The following is an 18,900-nucleotide window of genomic DNA, read 5'->3' as shown; positions in this document are numbered from 1 at the left end:
ATCATCTGCATATGTGAGGTTGTTGATATTTCTCCTACTCATCTTGATTCCAGCTTGTGATTCATCCAGCCTGGCATTGCACATGATGTACTCTGCATATAAGTTCATAAACATTGTATGGTAGTTCTATTCATAATTTTTTGAGGAATAGTCTTACTGTTTTCCATAGTGGCTATACCAATTTACATTCTTACCAACAGTGTATAAGAGTTCCCTTTTCTTCACATCGGTCTCAACACTTGCTATTTCTTGCCTTTTTGATGATAACCAGTCTGACAGGTGTGAGGTGATGTCTCATTGTGGTTTTGATTTGCATTTCCCTGATGATTAGGGATGCTGAGCATCTTGTTATGTGCCTGTTGGCCATCTGTATGTCTTCTTTAGAAAAACATCAATCCAGCTCCTCTAAAAATTGGTTTTTCTTTTGTTATTGTTGTTGAGTTATGAGTTTTATACATATTTTGGATATTAACTTCTTATCTGATGTATTATTTGCAAAGTATCTTCTCACAGCAGGTTTAGATTTAGTGAGCAATTGTGTCTTCTAGTTTACATGGGAAAAAGTCATATATTTCACAAGTATTTCTTAGGCAATATTTGAAAGGGAAATCATATTTAACATTTAGTACCATATTTTTAAACTCCCATTGATAAAATATTGTATGTTTTAATCTACTGAAAATAGAGTGTGGCAAACATAATGTGATGTGATGGAAAGCATGTTAGATGAGATATCTCGTCATCTCAGCTTGTAGGTCTTAAATACAACATAGGGATTTTCCTGGTTGTCCAGTGGTTAAGACTCTGTATTCCCAATGCAGGAGGCATGGGTTTCCATCCCTGGCTAGGGAACTAAGATCACACATGCTATGCGATGTGATCAAAATGGTTAAAAAAAAAAAAAAAAGACATTCAAAAATTAAATTAAAAAAAAATCTAGAAAACAGAGAATTGCCAATTCTTAGGGTTCATGGAAGTATATTTTCAAATTCATAATGTTAATACAATAATGACAACTATGTTTCTTTTTCTTTTTGAAACAGTTTTGAATTACTTGGTTGTTCAAAAGATTTGGTTTAAATGAAAACAAGACTTTAAAAAATAATTCTAAACACACCAATCAGCCCCAGAAACTCACCTGCCCTCAAACAGGGGAGAAGGAATTAAGGTGTTTAATGGGTCAGAATTTCCCTTTTGGAAGGTGAAAAAGTTTTGGAGATGGATGCTGATGGTGGTTGTACAACAGCATGAATGTACTTAATACCATGGAACTGTCCACTTAAATAGGGTTAAAATGGTGCCTTTTATATCTATTTTACTACATTAAAAAAATTAATCTGCACTCTCTAAGAAGTGATTGCCATAAGGAAGCTGTGTGCATGCTTGTTTCTCCTCATAAGAGGCTTTTTAGCCTGGACTAGAGGTGCTTCTTTGTATATTTGAAAAATTGGTATAAATTGCTAATGTTTTCTTTTAAAGATTTGTGCATGAAAAAGTCTACTTCAGACAAAAATGTTGATCATTATAGGAATCTATTGCTCTGTTGCAAAGTTTCCAGAAGGGAAATAAGTTACAGTAACTTTTCCATCTACCTTTGCCCAGTGAAGATTTCTTACAGTTTTCTTTTTGTCTCCCTTCCACATCTTTCCCTTGGTTCACATGGTGAAACTGTGGACTGAGTCTGACTTGTGAAGGTGCCGAGGACACTCACGAGGGGATAAAGCTGCCGTGGCTCAGAGCATTAGATGAGGAATTGCTGACATGGAATCTCAGACTTCCTTGGTTGTTTACTGGTCCAGTCCCTGGGTCTCCCTGAGTCTAAGTTTTTTCCAACATAAAATGGGGAGAAGACAGCACTTTCCCTCTCTGTTTTGCAAATGGGTTAATGCGTGTGCATTGTGGATTGTAAAGAGCTCTGAAAATTTCAGGTGGCATTATTCTTTCTACTGCTGTTACTCTTAATGATTTGTTTCACTGATGATTCCTGTGGTATTAAATGAATAGAGAATATTAATGAGAAGTGATGCTTCATTCTGTTTTGACTATTCGCCAGGTTATGTCAGCCTGGGGACAAGTGGAAGCAGGGATGCTGCTCTGATTCGCCTCTTTGATTTCCCTCATGATTTCCTTCTTTCAGTCCATGCCCTGAGCAAGCAGCTCTCTCATGAACCCTTGAATACAAATTGAAACCTATTTGGAGGAGATGAGTTTTTGATTTATTTGAATTATATTTACCTTTGGGTTAAAATTATTTGACTAGAGAAAATAAATAGCGAATGATCGTAGAAGTGAGAAGGCTAAACATTCTTTTAGGAGAAATAATGAGAAATAAAGTGAAATGTTGTATGAGAATTGCTTTTCTGTTCAAGAGTGGCTTTTGTCATGGTTTTGAGGGTGGTATGGAACATATTACTGACCCACTTTAAATAATGTATGTTAAATATGTGCTGTAATATGAGAAACATATACTGTGGGTGGTTAGGAGGCAAATTATTTTTCATGAAAGGTAAGGAATTAGTTGTGTGTGTGCACATATGTGTGCGTCTCTGTGTGCTTGCTTATTAAAAGATGGAGACGGAGACAAGGCTTCTTCCTCCCTTTATCTTCTAGGAAGGTTTATGCCCCCTAGAAAGGGGTACTGTTTATTTTCTTCCTCTACTTTTTGTGAAGTATTGAGACTGGTGGATCGTGCCCTGTCACTCACTAGACTGAAGTACAAATGCTAATTTATTGCCAGACTGCAGCACTGTGATTTGCATTCCAAACCAGACTGCAGAATCCCATTATAAATTGCTTATCCTGTCGTTCCTTATCTAGAATTTGTTCCTTCTGCTTCCCCAATGACGACCCTCTGAAGCAATTCTCTTTCAAGAGATTCCCATTTCAAATCAGTTTTTGTGGGCGAAAATCGTCACGATAGATTACAAAGTCATCCATCGATTTCTTTCTACAGACATTTCAGTTTCTCTCCCTTCCCTTTAAGAGTCTCGTGGCTCTGAAGTGAAATAATGACTTAAACATCTTTCAGGCTTAAAGGTTTATACTCCTTATTTTGAAAACCATACTTCTCTATCTTTTTAAATCTGAGAGCTGTGAGCTTGCAAGTCCTCTCTCCATCATAACCTCTTAGAGATAAACCCTGAGATGGTATAATTGCATCCTGTCTTGGCACTTTTAAATCAAATTAACCAGATACTTGGGGAGGAGAGAACAGGAAAACGCAGTTTCGCAAGGTATCTGACTGGGTGAGGAGCAAGCTTGCAGCATAAAGAACCCACGGGGAGCTGGGCTTTCCCACTCTGGTGGCAGAGAGGGGGAATTGTGGGTTGGTGGTCTGCTTCCTGTTAGGAGGACACCCCTCCATCTGTTCCCAGCTCAGCCTGCTTCCCATTTAAAGCCCAGATTTCAATACAAACCTCAATTTCTTTTCCCCATTTGAAATGCAAAGCAAGCCTTTCGAGTCCTAGAGTCTCTGCCACTGGGATTCAGACCAGATTTCCCCCCAAAATTCTCAGGCTCTTTGCTTTGAATACCTGCTTACAGTGGTACACAATGGGCAGCTTTGAGAAGAAAAATTGATAATCTTCACGGAAGAGTAATTTGAATGAAATTGCACTTGACAGCCTGTCTCCAAGCAAACAAGAGGCGCGAGGGAGCCTGAGCTAAGCTCCGAGGACTTACCCAAGCCACTGCTGGGGGAGCTTCCCAAGGGAAAAAAAAAGAAATCACTTGCTTTTCCTCCATCTAATTGAGCTTTTGATTAATTCCGTGTACCAGATTCTACTGAAGAAAGGTAGCCATGGAAGAGAATATGGAAGAGGGGCAGACACAAAAAGGTACTGTGCTCGAAAGGGTTTATTTGTAACGAAGGCATTATTTTGCAGTTTCCTTGTTTGCTTTAGACACTTGCCAGGGAGGCTAATGAATGTTTCTCTCTTGGAAGGCATTTCTTTTTATTTCCCCTTCAGCCTGTTCCCCACTTGCAGTCATGTCTGGCGTGAACATTGTCAGTATTTGCAAATCTTTCAGATATAAGTACCCCAATGCAGAGTCGAGTATTAGTGATGAGGGCATTGCGGTATTGGTGCAAGCTGTCCCTTAGACCTGTCTTTGTTAATCTTCATTTATTTCATGTTTTCACGCTTGTCGAGCTGGGTCAAGGGATTCCTGGTGTGAGCCACAAATGCAATATTGGGAGCTAGATGTAGTTAAAAATCTGGCAATGTGACCGTAATCACGACCTTTGGATGGACATCTGATAGAACAAAGACAGAGAGGGTATTTATTTTCATTGGTGTACCTTTGTAAAAAAAAAAAAATCCATTTTTTCTTTGCATGGATGCAGTTGAAATTTAATAAAGATGGAGCAAAGGTTCATAAATTTTCAGAGCGTACGCTGATGTTAAGGTTTTCATTTCTGTAGAGTTGATTGTCACCAACTTCTGCATAATAATTGTCGAGGATATCGTCAGATGCATTTTCTATGCCTGTTAGGTGTATCTGGCTGTTTAAGTGAAATTGTCATTTTTTTTAAGGTTGAAATGGCCAAATATCAGCAATTTTAAATGATTCCAACACTCTAGAATTTGTGTATGTCTCAAGGGTAGCTTTGGAGGGAACTGTGGCTTTTACCCCAGGATTGGCAGCGTTTTCTCTCCTGTCTCTTCAAGGCTTATGTAATGTTATAGCAAATACTCCTGTGTTCTTAGGATGCAAACAGGTAAAACTACTTAAAGGCTATATTTAAGAGCAGTATGGAAAAGATTCAGCTCTCAAATTTGATTTCGATTGTACACAAATGCATTATTTTAGTTTACATGATAAAATAGAGTGGGAATACAGTGATTTTTTTTTCATTATTTTGAACCTTTCAGCTTTAATGGTTTTTTTTTTACACACACATACACGTACTCACATATATATAACCAGAGACATTCTATAAATGAAGGTTTTATAGACACAGTAGAGAAAGGCAATAAACCAGTACCCAAATTTTAGACATTAGCACACTTGATAATGATACTCTGTAACAGAAACACAATAATCTATATAGGTATCATATGATATGTTTTTAAATTAAAAAAAAATCCTCAACTACCTTTACTATGTGAACTAATAGAATAAGTGTTCATCAGTGATATGAAATGGCGAATTTTCCTGGTAATTTTCATCCTTAAAAGGCTTCTCAATTGATTATCTTATTTTAGGAATAAAATGCCTTATGTTAATACCTTGTTATAGCACATGAGAAGATTGCTTCTTGGCCAGTCATTCCATTTATGAAAATAGAAGTTTATCATTTTAAATAGAGAAATTATATTCATTACACTAAGTGAAATCTTGAGAGAAACCATGGATTGTGGTAACAGGTTGAGTATGTCTGAGCATGTTTGAGCATGCCTTGGTGGATGTAGGAACCAAGAGAAATGATGTAATTAGTTGTGATGTTTTTTTCTCCAGTAACACCACTGAAAATCATTCCTTCATTGAGGTCGGGGTAGTGGTGATGTGAGAGCACCTGCTCCTGTCTCAGTGGGTTCTTTTTACCATAGATGTGCATGTTTTGTTTAGGAACAGCAGTGGAAAACAATAAAATTAAATGTCGTATAGTGATCTATAAGTATACTGAGATACAGAAGTAAATATCTGTGGTTAAGCTTTTTTTTTTTCCTCTTACTGAAGGAAGAGAGGTTTAATTTTCTTCATTCCTGATCTTCCTTTCCTTTCAGTTATGCTTATGACACCTTTCCTATATAAGTTTGTTGTTAGACTGTTATAGTTGAATATAAATGTTCTTTCTACTTGTGTGGGAGCAGGAGGCAATGTGATGAAATCTAAGTTGCAGTTCCTTGACAAGCAGATAAAAATCGTTAGAGATTTTTCAAGAGTTCAGGTAGACAGATTTAGTGATCCATCCCCTTAAACTATGGCAACACTTTACCGTAACTGTTATCCTGTTTCCCATTAATTGGATTTTTTAAATAATGATTCAGATATCAGAGAATTCTCTTGGATTTGAAAGAGGCCTTTCTGTCCTTTCTTAACTATTTAAAATCTGTTCTTTCCTGTTACATTCTTAAAGGACTTACATTCATGTCAATGTTTAGTCATGTCGTCTTCCAAATGCAACCTCCATGTGAAGTGAAAGTTGGTGGTTTCATAAACATGTTTGGAAAAAGAAGAATAGAGTTGATACTTAAGGACTTAAAACAATCTTCCATAAGAAAGGTATTTTTCTTCTAAATGAGACCTCCCTTTCTCACTTACTCTATAAAAGGCACTGAAAACAGTCCTATGACACTTCCACTGATTTAACTCTGTATGTTCAGTTCGGGAGGAGAACAGTAATAAGGGGGTGACTTCACCAGCCGTTCTGCTCAGTGAGTCCCTGTCTTGGTGTGAAACTGAAATGTGGGTCATTAATCTGTTGCTCCATCCATGTCTGCCAACCTCCCAAAGGTGAGTGTCTTATTGTGCTGAGAGTGAGTCTACTGTTTTAAGTAAATATTAATATGTTTTTTTGTAAAACATGCCCTCTAAATGAAATCAGTTATTTTATCTCAAGTTCAATCAAAGCAACAGTATTCTGGTATCAGAGGGAAAAAAAACAAGAAAGAAAACAAAAGAGGCTTCTTTGAACTTGGCCCTTACATGCAGCCATCATAAGCCCAGCATCACTGTCAGCAAACGTCAAGATACATGGTCACCAGATCTAGCAACAAGGGCTTCAGTTACCATGGACAGTTGAACGAAGTGCATGAAGACCTGTGTTTTTCTTTTTACAAAGATTTAAAAGGTAAACATTTATAACTTGTAGATATTTAACTATGTCTGGAACATTTTGTCCAGTCCTCTGGTAAGAGAAGTAAATGATTTGAGGGTGTCTGATCATTAGTGTATTAGCGAGAATGTGTGGCCCACCAAGTGACTAACCATGGCTTTGTCGATAACCTCAGTGAACACATTATGAATTAGGAGAGGTCACAGAGAATGTCAGGGCTGCCCAGGTGGCGCTAGTGGTAAAGAACCCATCTGCCAATGCAGGAGACATAAGAGAAGAGAGTTTGATCCCTGAGTCAGGAAGATCCCCTGGAGGGGGACATGGCCATCCACTCCAGTGTTCTTGCCTGGAGAACCCCATGGATAGGAGAGCCTGGAGGGCTACCATCCATAGGGTTGCAGAGTCGGACACAACTGAAGTGACTTATCACGCACACACAGAGATCGTCATTGATAAATCAATGATTAGAACAAGTGAGTGGTTATATAGAGATAAAAAGAAAGGAGCAATGAACAGGAAGAGCAAGCAAGTTGGAATCTTCATTAATTGGCAGGACTGTTCCAAACAGCCAAAACCTGATTGATTTCCTTTTGGAACAGGAACATCATATGAAACAAAGCCTTAAAATTATATGTACCAGGAATGTTTGATCAGCCCAAAAGGTAACAGCCTCAGTGTTATTCACCATGTTTTTCTAGCATAATTAACCAGCAGCATGTTAATACCTGTCAACTTCTCTGGTTGAACAGAGTCCACCACTGACTTCCTCTGAGAATCAATCCTTGGTGACCCTGAAAGACTGGGTCACTTGAGGACACAGAAGATCAAACCCCGTGGGAACAGCCCGGCTTCCTTATCTCAACACCCGTCACATGGCCACTGCTTAATGATCCTTATTCATCCTTGGCCTGGCACCACTGACATACGGCATCAGCATCTCCTTAACTTACTAAAACCAGCAGGAGTATCTCAGTGAAAGGACAGTGCACAGATCTTTTTTTTTTTTTTTCCAGTTTAGTTGTAATGTCTATCTCATAAGTAACAACACTGTACAATTATATTTGACATATCTGCTCGTAATTATACACTTTACATGGACATGTATACACACATATCCCCATTAAAGTATACACATCAGAAAAGCATGTATACTATATTTATGGGCTGATAAAATCTTTTCAAACCTTAAAAAATTTTTTTATTGAGGTAAAAGTCACATAATATCTAAAACATACTCTTTTAACTATATTTAACTGTACGTTGCAGTGGCACTAAGTACATTATTATTGTGCAGCTCTCACCATCATCCATCTTCCAAATTCTTAACTTTCGTAAACTGAAACTCTGTACCCATTAAACACTAAGTCACCATTCCCCTTCCCCACCACTTACCCGCTGGCATCTACTAGTATCCTTTCTAACTCTATGAATTTAACTATTCTAGGGCTTCCCTAATAGCTCAGTTGGTAAAAAATCTTGCCTGCAATGCAGGAGATCCCGGTTCAATTCCTGGGTCGGGAAGATCCTCTGGAGAAGGGATAGGCTACCCATTCCAGTATTCTTGGGCTTCCCTTATGGCTCAGCTGGTAAAGAATCCATCTGCAATGCGGAGGCCTAGCTTTCATCCGTGGGTTGGAAAGATCCCCTGGAGAAGGGAAAGGCTACCCACTCCAGTATAATGGCCTGGAGAATTCCATGGACTGTATAGTCCATGGGGTCACAAAGAGTTGGACACGCCTGAGCGACTCTCACTTTCACTTCACTTTCAGGTACCTCCTACCTAGAGTCAAACAGTATTTGTCCGCAGCTACTGTATCAGAACTTTTCTTGAGTAGGGTTATTTTTGCCTTGCCGGATGACTTTGGGGCCGAACCCTTCCTTAGACAGATGTCTTCCTGGAGAAGAGACACCACTGTAATGAATGAGGAGAGAGTCGGCTTCAAGCTGTGAAACTGGATGATATTGGTCAACTTAAATTACCCTGCGATTTCAGTGCCAGACAGTGGCCTAGGGACTTTAGCATAGATTACCTCATCGACTCGTCACCATGACCTTTGTTGGTACTAATATTGAGAAAACTAAAAATCAAATAGGTTAATTAACTGGACCAAAGTCTCAGAGTAGCATGTAGAAAGAGCTGGGGTTCGATACAGTCAGACAGAGGAGGCCAGGGTCTGACTTTCAAATGCACCCCGAATCGCATTAGATCTCAAAGTGACCTGCCTGCCACACCCCCTTCTTAGTGATTCCACTTAAGATGCACCCAATGCCTCACAAAGCAACCAAGCGCAGCAATCATGGCTGTTCCCTATCACCAGCTTTGGCTTTTTTTGCCCAGATGTGAAACAGCTTCACCAAGGGCATCTAGTCCCCGGTGAGCCAGCAACCTATGACCTAGAAGTTTTGACTCCAGAAAGAGGGGCTGGGTCAATGAGACTCCTCTCCCGAGATCAGGAGATGATTCTCGGTGTGTGCAGAGTCTCTTTATCCCTCTATGTGTCTGTGCGGTGACTGTGCTGCCCAGCCCCCAGCTAATCTGAGTGAATTTCTGTTGGCCATCAAAAGACCTCTAAATAAAACAGATGTCTAGATCCTTTTAGGAATCTGATATAGAGGGACTTAATGTTAAGAACTGTTTCCCAAGTTTAACCTGCTAAGTGGCAAATGAACCAAATGTACACTCATTGTATACTTAACCATCAACTTGCCACTACTGTCGAACACATGCTGGGCAATTCTGAGTTTTTCCCTCGTCATTTTATTTTTATAATTTGATTAATTCAGTTCAGTTCAGTTCACTTCAGTCGCTCAGTGGTGTCCGACTCTTTGCGACCCCATGAATTGCAGCACGCCAGGCCTCCCTGTCCATTACCAACTCCCAGAGTTCACTCAAACTCATGTCCATCGAGTTGGTGATGCCATCCAGCCATCTTATCCTCTGTCATCCCCTTCTCCTCCTGCCCCCAATCCCTCCCAGCATCACAGTCTTTTCCAATGAGTCAACTCTTGGCATGAGGTGAAGAGTAGCAAAGTACTGGAGTTTCAGCTTTAGCATCATTCCTTCCAAAGAACACCCAGGACCCATCTCCTCTAGAATGGACTGGTTGGATCTCCTTGCAGTCCAAGGGACTCTCAAGAGTCTTCTCCAACACCACAGTTCAAAAGCATCAATTCTGTGGCATTCAGCTTTCTTCACAGTCCATCTCTCACATCCATACATGACCACTGGAAAAGCCATAGCCTTGACTAGGCGGACCTTTGTTGGCAAAGTTATGTCTCTGTTTTTGAATATGCTATCTAGGTTGGTCATAACTTTCCTTCCAAGGAGTAAGCGTCTTTTAATTTCATGGCTGCAGTCACCATCTGCAGTGATTTTGGAGCCCCAAAAAATAAAGTCTGACACTGTTTCCCCATCTATTTGCCATGAAGTGATGGAACCAGATGCCATGACCTTAGTTTTCTGAATCTTGAGCTTTAAGCCAACTTTTTCACTCTCCTCTTTCACTTTCATCAAGAGGCTCTTTAGTTCCTCTTCACTTTCTGCCATAAGGGTGGTGTCATCTGCATATCTGAGGTTATTGATATTTCTCCCCACAGTCTTGATTCCAGCTTGTGCTTCTTCCAGTCCAGCATTTCTCATGATGTACTCTGCATAGAAGTTAAATAAGCAGGGTGACAATATATAGCATTGACGTACTCCTTTTCCTATTTGGAACCAGTCTGTTGTTCCATGTCCAGTTCTAACTGTTGCTTCCTGATCTGCATATAGGTTTCTCAAGAGACAGGTCAGGTGGTCTGGTATTCCCATCTCTTTCAAAATTTTCCACAGTTGATTGTGATCCACACAGTCAAAGGCTTTGGCATAGTCAATACAGCAGAAATAGATGTTTTTCTGGAACTCTCTTGCTTTTTCGATGATCCAGCGGATGTTGGCAATTTGATTAGTTCACCCTAAAACTTATCAAGTAAACATTGGTAGTAAAATAATTTTAGAACCATTGCAAGAGAAATTAAAGAACCAGCACGAGTCAAAAATGTCTGCTTTATTAATAGAATTGGAATCTTCAATGGTTTGACATTGAAATCCATAGACCTGAGACTAGGAAAATAATAACATCATCAAAAAGCTTTAAACAGTCATGGAAATGGAGGAATTAATTAGCCCCATTTTGCTTTTTGGATGTCAGCTCCTTGTAGACCCTTGAAAACAGGAGTTTGCCTTGCATAGACAGTAGTACCAAGTGGACAAAATTCTCAACAAGCGTCAGCAGATGCCATCTTTGCCTTTGGACAAAAGCTAGAAGTTTAGAGATTCCGATTTTATAAAGAACATAAGAAAACTGTGTCCTGTGATTTGACAGTTGTGCTTTACTGGTGTTTGCTGCACTTTCAGAAATTAACTTCATGTTGTTATCAAATGTGGTTCTAAGATGCCTGTCAGGGGGAAAAATTATGTGTATATCTCATAAAATTTAGTAAATATTCCCAGAACTTATGCATTTCCCTGGGTATTGTGACTTCTGTAGTTTAGATTTAATGTTTTAGAACAGAATGTAAATAGAATTGTCATCTTCTATTTCCACTGATTCTGCAGCTAATTATGTTTTTTCTAACTGTGGTGCTACTTGTCTTTGAGACCTGCATGCTCAGTAACACAAGCAACACCATCATGTTAGGACAGAGGATATATGTCAGTTTTTTACCAAATCATCCAGTTCAGTTCAATTCAGTCGCTCAGTCGTGTCCTACTCTTTGCAACCCCATGAACCGCAGCACGCCACGCCTCCCTGTCCATCACCAACTCCCAGAGTTTACACAAACTCATGTCCATTGAGTCAGTGGTGCCATCCAGCCATCTCATCCTCTGTCGTCCCCTTCTCCTCCTACCCTCAATCTTTCCCAGCATCAGGGTCTTTTCAAATGAGTCAGCTCTTCGCATCAGGGGGCCACAGTATTGGAGTTTCAGCTTCAACATCAGTCCTTCCAATGAATATTCAGGACTGATCTCCTTTAGGATGGACTGGTTGGATAGCCTTTCAATCCAAAGGACTCTCAAGAGTCTTCTACACCACAGTTCAAAAGCACCAGTTGTTCAGCACTCAGCTTTCTTTATAGTCCAACCATATCATTAGAGTGAGTGTATTCATCTTTTAAAATGGGGGAAAAAGTTAGTAACTCAGTCATGTCCTACTTGTTGCAGTCCCATGAACTGTAGCCTGCCAGGCTCGTCTGTCCATGGAATACTCCAGGCAAGAATACTGGAGTGGGTTGCCAATTCCTTCTCTAGGGGATCTTCCCTACCCAGGGGTTGAACCCGAGTCTCCTGCATTGTAAGCAGATTCTTTACCATTTGAGCCACCAGGGAAGACCTCACTTTAAAATGAAAGTGCTTAATATAGTTATGTTATTAACTCATTGAACTGAAACTTGGTCTTAAATATTTAAGGAAACTGAGAACAGTATGGTGGACCGAGATATGGGTACGATATGCTGATGCAGAATGTACGTAGAGTGATGACTTCAAAATGGTTCTTGGAGGGAGCTTCCTTGGTGGTCCAGTGGTTAAGACTTCACCTTCCAGTGCAGGGGATGCAGGTTCAATCCCTGGTCAGGAAGCTAAGATCCCGTGTGCCTCATGGCCAAAAAATTATAACATAAGCAATATTATAATATTCAGTAAAGACTTTTAAAATGTTCACATCAAAAAAAATCTTAAAGTTTGTTTCTTAGAAATTAATTATTCTTGAGTCTCAAAGGCAGTGGTACATGTGGGATTCCTAGGATACAGGAAATGTCTCCATTTTGTCAGTTTTGGCCTCCATTGTCCTCTACACTTAGCATCCTCCCTGCCTCCCCCACCCCCCACTGCCACAGTATGCAAAATGCTTGGCAGTTTTCTTTTTCATCCATCGAAGGCAGACTGCCTGGCTTATTTTCAGAATCCCTTTGGATGGCATCCATATTAACAGGTGGCACAGCTGTGGATGAGCTGACATTATAAAAATAATTCATGTTTTCCAATGTGTTCTCTGCTCAAATGGTGTCCATTGTCTTAGATTTTCTTAATCTGAAAGAAAGTTCCTTTTTTGCTCTGTGAAAATAAAAGGAAAGAAAAACAAGATAGCCGTTTCTCTTCACTTGTGAGTGGAAAATTTACCTTTGGTCGCAGATGAAAGTCTGTTTATTAGGGCCTGAGTATATAGTCACTGGGGAATTAAATTACAATGTGAGCAAGTCTGAGATCAGAGAGAAAAGGAAAAAATCCTGTTGTTTTAAATGATGTGTGTTCCTAAAGTATTAAGACATGTCAACACATCAGAACATTACTACTGTGTGTAACCAGAATTCCCAAAAGAAAGACATTTGAGCACATTGTTTAAGTTGCTTAATGTTTTTGGACTTAAATTTCTATCACCAGAGAAATAATAATCTTATAGTACACTTACCTCTACAAAAGTGAGCCATTTTGTGGAATCGATCCCTGGGAATGATTTTAGGAAGATAAAACATGTTGTTCACATTGCCTTCTATTATGGAGCATGTGTGTTTTTACTTTATTCTCAAGTAAAGGTGAGAGAATTAAAAAATTTTGCTAGTTATTATTTCCCACTAATTAATAATAGAAATTTCAGTGTTTTGGTAAATATTTTCTCTTTTAAATGCAATTTATTTTCTCCATTAGAGAGATCCTTTGAAAGATGAATGAGCTGTTTTTTCTTAATAATGTAAAATGTGGAAGAAAAACCTCATAATTGTTTATATTCTTTCATTGTTATTTGATGAGAAGAAGTTCTGGTAAAGAATTCAAATAAAGAAATAGTATCTGATCAAATCTCTTTCCTTGAAAGCTTAGTCATTTTTTCGCATTTTTGAGACATCTTTCCACATTTCCTGTATCAGTGGATATACATTTTCATTTGTAGTAGTCTGTACCATGCCAATTTGCACTTCAATTTGTGACTGAACGTCTGAAACATAGCTCACTGCCTGTATTAACGTGATTTACTTTTTGTGGAAAAATAGTAAAGAGTACTGGAGTGGGAGAAGGCAATGGCACCCCACTCCATTACTCTTGCCTGGAAAATCCCATGGACGGAGGAGCCTGGTGGGCTGCAGTCCATGGGGTTGCTACAAGTCAGACACGACTGAGTGACTTCACTTTCATTTTTCACTTTCATGCACTGAGGAAACGGCAACCCACTCCAGAATTCTTGCCTGGAGAATCCCAGGGACGGGGGAGCCTGGTGGGCTGCCATCTGTGGGGTCGCACAGAGTCGGACACGACTGAAGCGACTTAGCAGCTAGCAGCAGTAAATATAATAGCTAATATTTAATTTTCTAGGCACTGTTCTTAGCATTTCATATCAAGTATCTAATGTGAACATGTATATGTTAATTAATAATTTCAAAGATTCTCTGATTTTATGGACACTATTAGTCAATGATTATTTCATTCAAGCTAAACTCTAAAAGGAGCTAGAAGAAAATCTTATATAAATATCCAGAGAACAAGGAGGATTTTAACTTAATGAAATGAGATAGTCTTCATTTCAAAGAAAAAAAAAATGTGTCTAGTTAGAAAAAGCATTCCCCCCCCGCCCCCCCCCCCCCACCCATAATAAAAGCATTCAAATACAAATTTTGGAATTTTAGACTGGAAATTTCTTTTTCAGTGCTAAGTTAAAAAATAAAATAAAATTAAAAAATAAAAGTAAAAAAAATTGTTTATATTTTTGATAAAACATCTTTCAGTATTTTGCTACTAGAATCAATGTTCAAAAAGATAGGATTGAGCATTGTCTGAGCTGTGGAACTCTCAGATATAACACTGAATATAATTTATCCACTAAAAGCAAACAGACTTTGAGATGTTCTGAAGGTCTTCAGTAGAGCCTGTATGTTATTAAACCCAGATTCATTTAATACTTTAGATATTTTATTATAATTTTTCATCAATTAAAAGAACTTATCCTTTTACAATAAGATAGATGACTTTTGAATGTTTCTCATACAATAACTGAACATAAAACATTTTCAATCCCTTTACTCCACCATCCATAATAGAAAGTTGTAAGTAAACTGTAAGATCTGGAATTCAGAGACCATATACTTGGAGTCTCTTCATAAACTTTAAGCATGTAGAGAACTGAGTCATTTTTGTAGTCAACTGTCATAACCTCAATAACTTGTGGGTTTCCAGAACAGATGACGTTTGCTGCAGGCTCTTTTCCTTCCCTGTAAGTCACTTTCTGTATAATTTTACCTATACTCTTTAATCCTAGTTTTCTCAAGCCCCTTATTTATTTTTTTATTTTTTGGCCTCTGTCCCATGCACAATTTTTAAAATAGATTAAAAACACACAGTGTATTTTTTTTCTTCTAATATGCTCTACTAAAAAAATTAGATTCACTGGCCACTTCATTCCATTTGTGTCAGATTATTGGCACATTTCCTCCTATTTATTGATGTATGTTCATTTTCCTTCAGTCTTTAAGTGTTAAAAGAATTATTTTAAGTGTCTCCTGGGTGATTTATGACTTATTTGACTATATTATAGATGTATTAAGTTGGTCATGTTGAATCTCTAATATTAGACAATTTTTTCTAAAAAACGACACTTTAATATGTCTGTACTATCAGTGTGTTAACTTTAATGAAATTTTTAAATGTGTTCATCATTCCTATATAGAAAATAGAAAAATAATATGTGATACAACATGATTAAGGTTTGCCTGTCTACATGGAGTATACAGTAAGCTTATCAAATAGTTTTTTCTCCAAAATCATTGTGAGCTCATTAATTTGTTATGCTCTTTTTACCTTTTTAAGCAAAAATTGGCAAAGCTTTAAAACTTGATTGTTTTATTCATATGTAACTCAAAGCTAACCTTTTCTCACTTTTGAGGTTGTGTGAGCTTGGTACTTTAGGGGCTTGTTCAACACACTGCCTTTGGATCTGTGGTTTACTCTGCCTGCCTCAGAGTACATGGTATGTCCTTTCCTCTAGAGAGTGGGTAGAATATCTGCTGTGTTTTTCTTTGGATTAAATGAAACTCCAAAGATCATTTTCCATACATGTGGCATGACCAATGGAGTCTCAGCTCCCACAAATTGAGAATGCCATTTTTAAGAGTTTTTTTTAATATCATCTAAGATAAGTTTATAGGACTGTTTGTGGTCCCTCAGGGATAAAGAATTGTGTACCATTTCAATATAGAATGTAACTCAGAATGTTGTGTGGAAATACTCCTCACTTACCATGACTAGAGCTTATTGTGGAAGAAACAGAATCTTCCGATGAAGAGGTCTTACTATCTGTGCTTTAGAAATATAAGAAAGCAGTAATTTTGAATAATAATTTTTTTAAAAGTTTAGGCTTCAGGTGCATGATAATGCAGGACAGCACTGGAAAAAATGGAATGCCCTTTAGTTTCTGTAGATACAGAATTTTATCTGTAATTTTTTAAATGTGGTTGTGAGAAAAAGTGAGAATGGATGGAAAAGATTTGGAAGCCTCTGATCTTACTACAGGATGCCCATGGTTTCAGAGCAGTTTTGGCCCAGAAGTTGGAGAGTCCCATCCCTAAGTTAGGTGATTTACATTCAGTATGCTGCTGCTGCTGCTGCTGCTAAGTCACTTCAGTCCTGTCCGACTCTGTGCGACCTCATAGACGGCAGCCCACCAGGCTCCCCCGTCCCTGGGATTCTCCAGGCAAGAACACTGGAGTGGGTTGCCATTTCCTTCTCCAATGCATGAAAGTGAAAAGTGAAAGTAAAGTCTCTCAGTCGTGTCCGATCCTCAGCGACCCCATGGACCGTAGCCTTCCAGGCTCCTCGGTCCATGGGATTCTCCAGGCAGAAGTACTGGAGTGGGGTGCCATTGCCTTCTCCGTACATTCAGTATAATTAATATTAAAAATCATGTTATGAAATTGAGCTCAGGTTAGTATGTATTGATTGAAAGTGATAATGTTAGTCATCAATCAAGTCTAACTCTTTGCAACCCCATGGACTGTAGCCCTCCAGGCTCCTTTGTCCATGGAATTCTCCAGGCAAGTGGGTAGCCATACTGGAGTGGGTTGCCATTCCCTTCTCCAGGGGTTCTTTCCAACCCAGAGATCAAACCCAGGTCTCCTGCATTGCACGTGGATTCTTTACCATCTGAGCCACTAGGGAAGCCCGTATATACATTGATTAAATAAAGCAATTTATTTCTCTAACCAATGTTTTGGTACAAGTATGATTTATTTCTAAATTTTATTTTATTTTATAAATTTAAATTCTATTTTATATTTTTAATATTCTTTTTAGCTATTGATGTTTTTATTTTGTAAAATTTGAAATTCCTCTTAAGTCTCTGAAAATGTTGAATTATTTACCACAAATTATACAGTTGTATAACTTGCTCATTCACTCAGTTGTGTCCAACTCTTTGCAGCCCCATGGACTGTAGGCCACAAGGCCCCTCTGTCCATGGAATTTTCCAAGCAAGAATCCTGGAGTGGGTTGCCACATCCTACTGCAGGGGTTCTTCCCCACCCAGGGACTGAACCCCTGTCTATTGTGTCTCCTGCATTGGCAAGTGGGTTCTCTTACCACTAATGCCACCTAGAAAGCCCCAAGTTATACAGTTACTGGAATTATTTAACCACCTCCTGACCACTTAGAAATCTATAAAGCTTAACATTTTGTAGTCTCAGGATTACATTATTTGAGGCAAAATTGTCTTAATCTTTTTAGAATTTATTATTAAAAAAAAAATCCATCTCACTTAAAAGGCCATGCCATAACAAGCTGAGTTAAAAAAGAACTAAACCTGAAAATGTATTTGAATCCTATCCTTATGGAAAGGGCATTTCATCATGTCTTTCAACTAAAGGTTGCTTGTGTATTTTTGAAAATGTTCTGTTTCTAAGGTGACGCCTTAGATGTCACCTTTCACAGGTGTCCGTGGTACTCTGCCTGCCCTGTCACTCACTACATTATTTAAAATTCTACTTTTATTTATAAAAATGTCAATATTATCTCTGTACTCTATGTACTTTCACTTTGTTGCACTAACATCAGTCTTTAGTATAAGTTGAGGTTCCAAAGTTGAGTTCAGCTGATTCTTAGGTTTGTGGCAATTTCTAGTAGTTTATAGGGTGACAGGGGAACATTTAAGGACCATCAACTGAGCGTCAGATGTTTTGGAAGAGACTGTTGAGTGCTACTGCCAAGAAATGACAGTGGTTCAAACATTAAAGAAATGGGTATATGTTTGTGCCAAAAAAGAAATGATGTATGTTTCAGAGGAGAACTGATGCCTATAAGAGTCAAGAGAAGCGAGCTGGCTAGAGGCCCCTAGGAACTAAGGAAAGAGAAGTATGGACTCTGTCTTAAGGTCTCCAGGGGCTGGCAGTGAGCTTGATGGAGCTATTTAGAGGGCATGGTTGGGAAAGCATAATGTTGTTTCCCATTTTGCAAAATGAGAAAGAAAAAAAAATGCGACTGCGTATGAGGCCATTGAAATCTTTGAACTTTCAGCTTATAAGTAGCCTCTGGCAATGATTTCCAATTTCCTTCATTTTCTTTTATGTGGAATACAGCTGAGGATTTGCCAGACAAAAAAATTGAATACCTCTTTTGGAGCAGCGTAAAAATTACATTCTATATTTCCCTTGGTAAAACTGCTTTTCTGAGGAAATGCACTGATTGTTAATCCACTGTGCTCTTCAAGTTTCCTTCTTTCCAGAACCAAGGGCTTCTGTCTTAATGCAGTGGCACTGAAAGAAAATGTTTACCCACCCCCATGTAACTATATTATAAATCTCATAAACAGAATTTTATTTACCTTGAAGTGGTGAACTGAGCACCACTATAGAACATTTGGTTTAAAGATAATCTCAAGTTGAAACAACTGAGCTTCCTTAAAAATTGTTAAATGATACATAGCAGCCTTTGGGAGAGATAAGGTGATGATTTTGCCTAAAGCTATTAGGAATGAATAACTTGTAAGAGAAGAACCATTATTAACTGTACTTTGCAATGGATGTGCTATCTGGGGGCCTCTGGGATTTATGTGTCTTTATTATGTTATGTGTTATGTGTCTTTGTAAGTGTAGCAGGATCATAGTCT

At 38.5% G+C, this 18,900-nt stretch overlaps 1 protein-coding gene across 3 annotated transcripts in view; it reads left to right on the top strand.

Moving 5' to 3' along the window:
- The window catches only part of GPM6A (glycoprotein M6A), a 257,612-nt gene that overhangs the window by 111,421 nt on the left and 127,291 nt on the right, over positions 1-18,900 (top strand). Inside the window, exon 1 of one of the 3 annotated variants that reach the window (XM_027529710.1) lies at positions 3,079-3,836. The exons of the other annotated variants lie outside the window; for them this stretch is intronic. Coding sequence (XP_027385511.1) covers positions 3,800-3,836 — 37 coding nt within the window. The 5' untranslated portion in view covers positions 3,079-3,799. Of the gene's footprint in view, positions 1-3,078; positions 3,837-18,900 lie in introns of those variants that run through there. 3 annotated transcript variants of the gene reach the window in all.

This window comes from Bos indicus x Bos taurus, chromosome 27 (assembly GCF_003369695.1).
Source record: "Bos indicus x Bos taurus breed Angus x Brahman F1 hybrid chromosome 27, Bos_hybrid_MaternalHap_v2.0, whole genome shotgun sequence".
In the NCBI taxonomy this organism is placed as follows: domain Eukaryota; kingdom Metazoa; phylum Chordata; class Mammalia; order Artiodactyla; family Bovidae; genus Bos; species Bos indicus x Bos taurus.
Note: the sequence above shows the minus strand (reverse complement) of the source record. Positions and strands in the feature narration are given on the sequence as shown.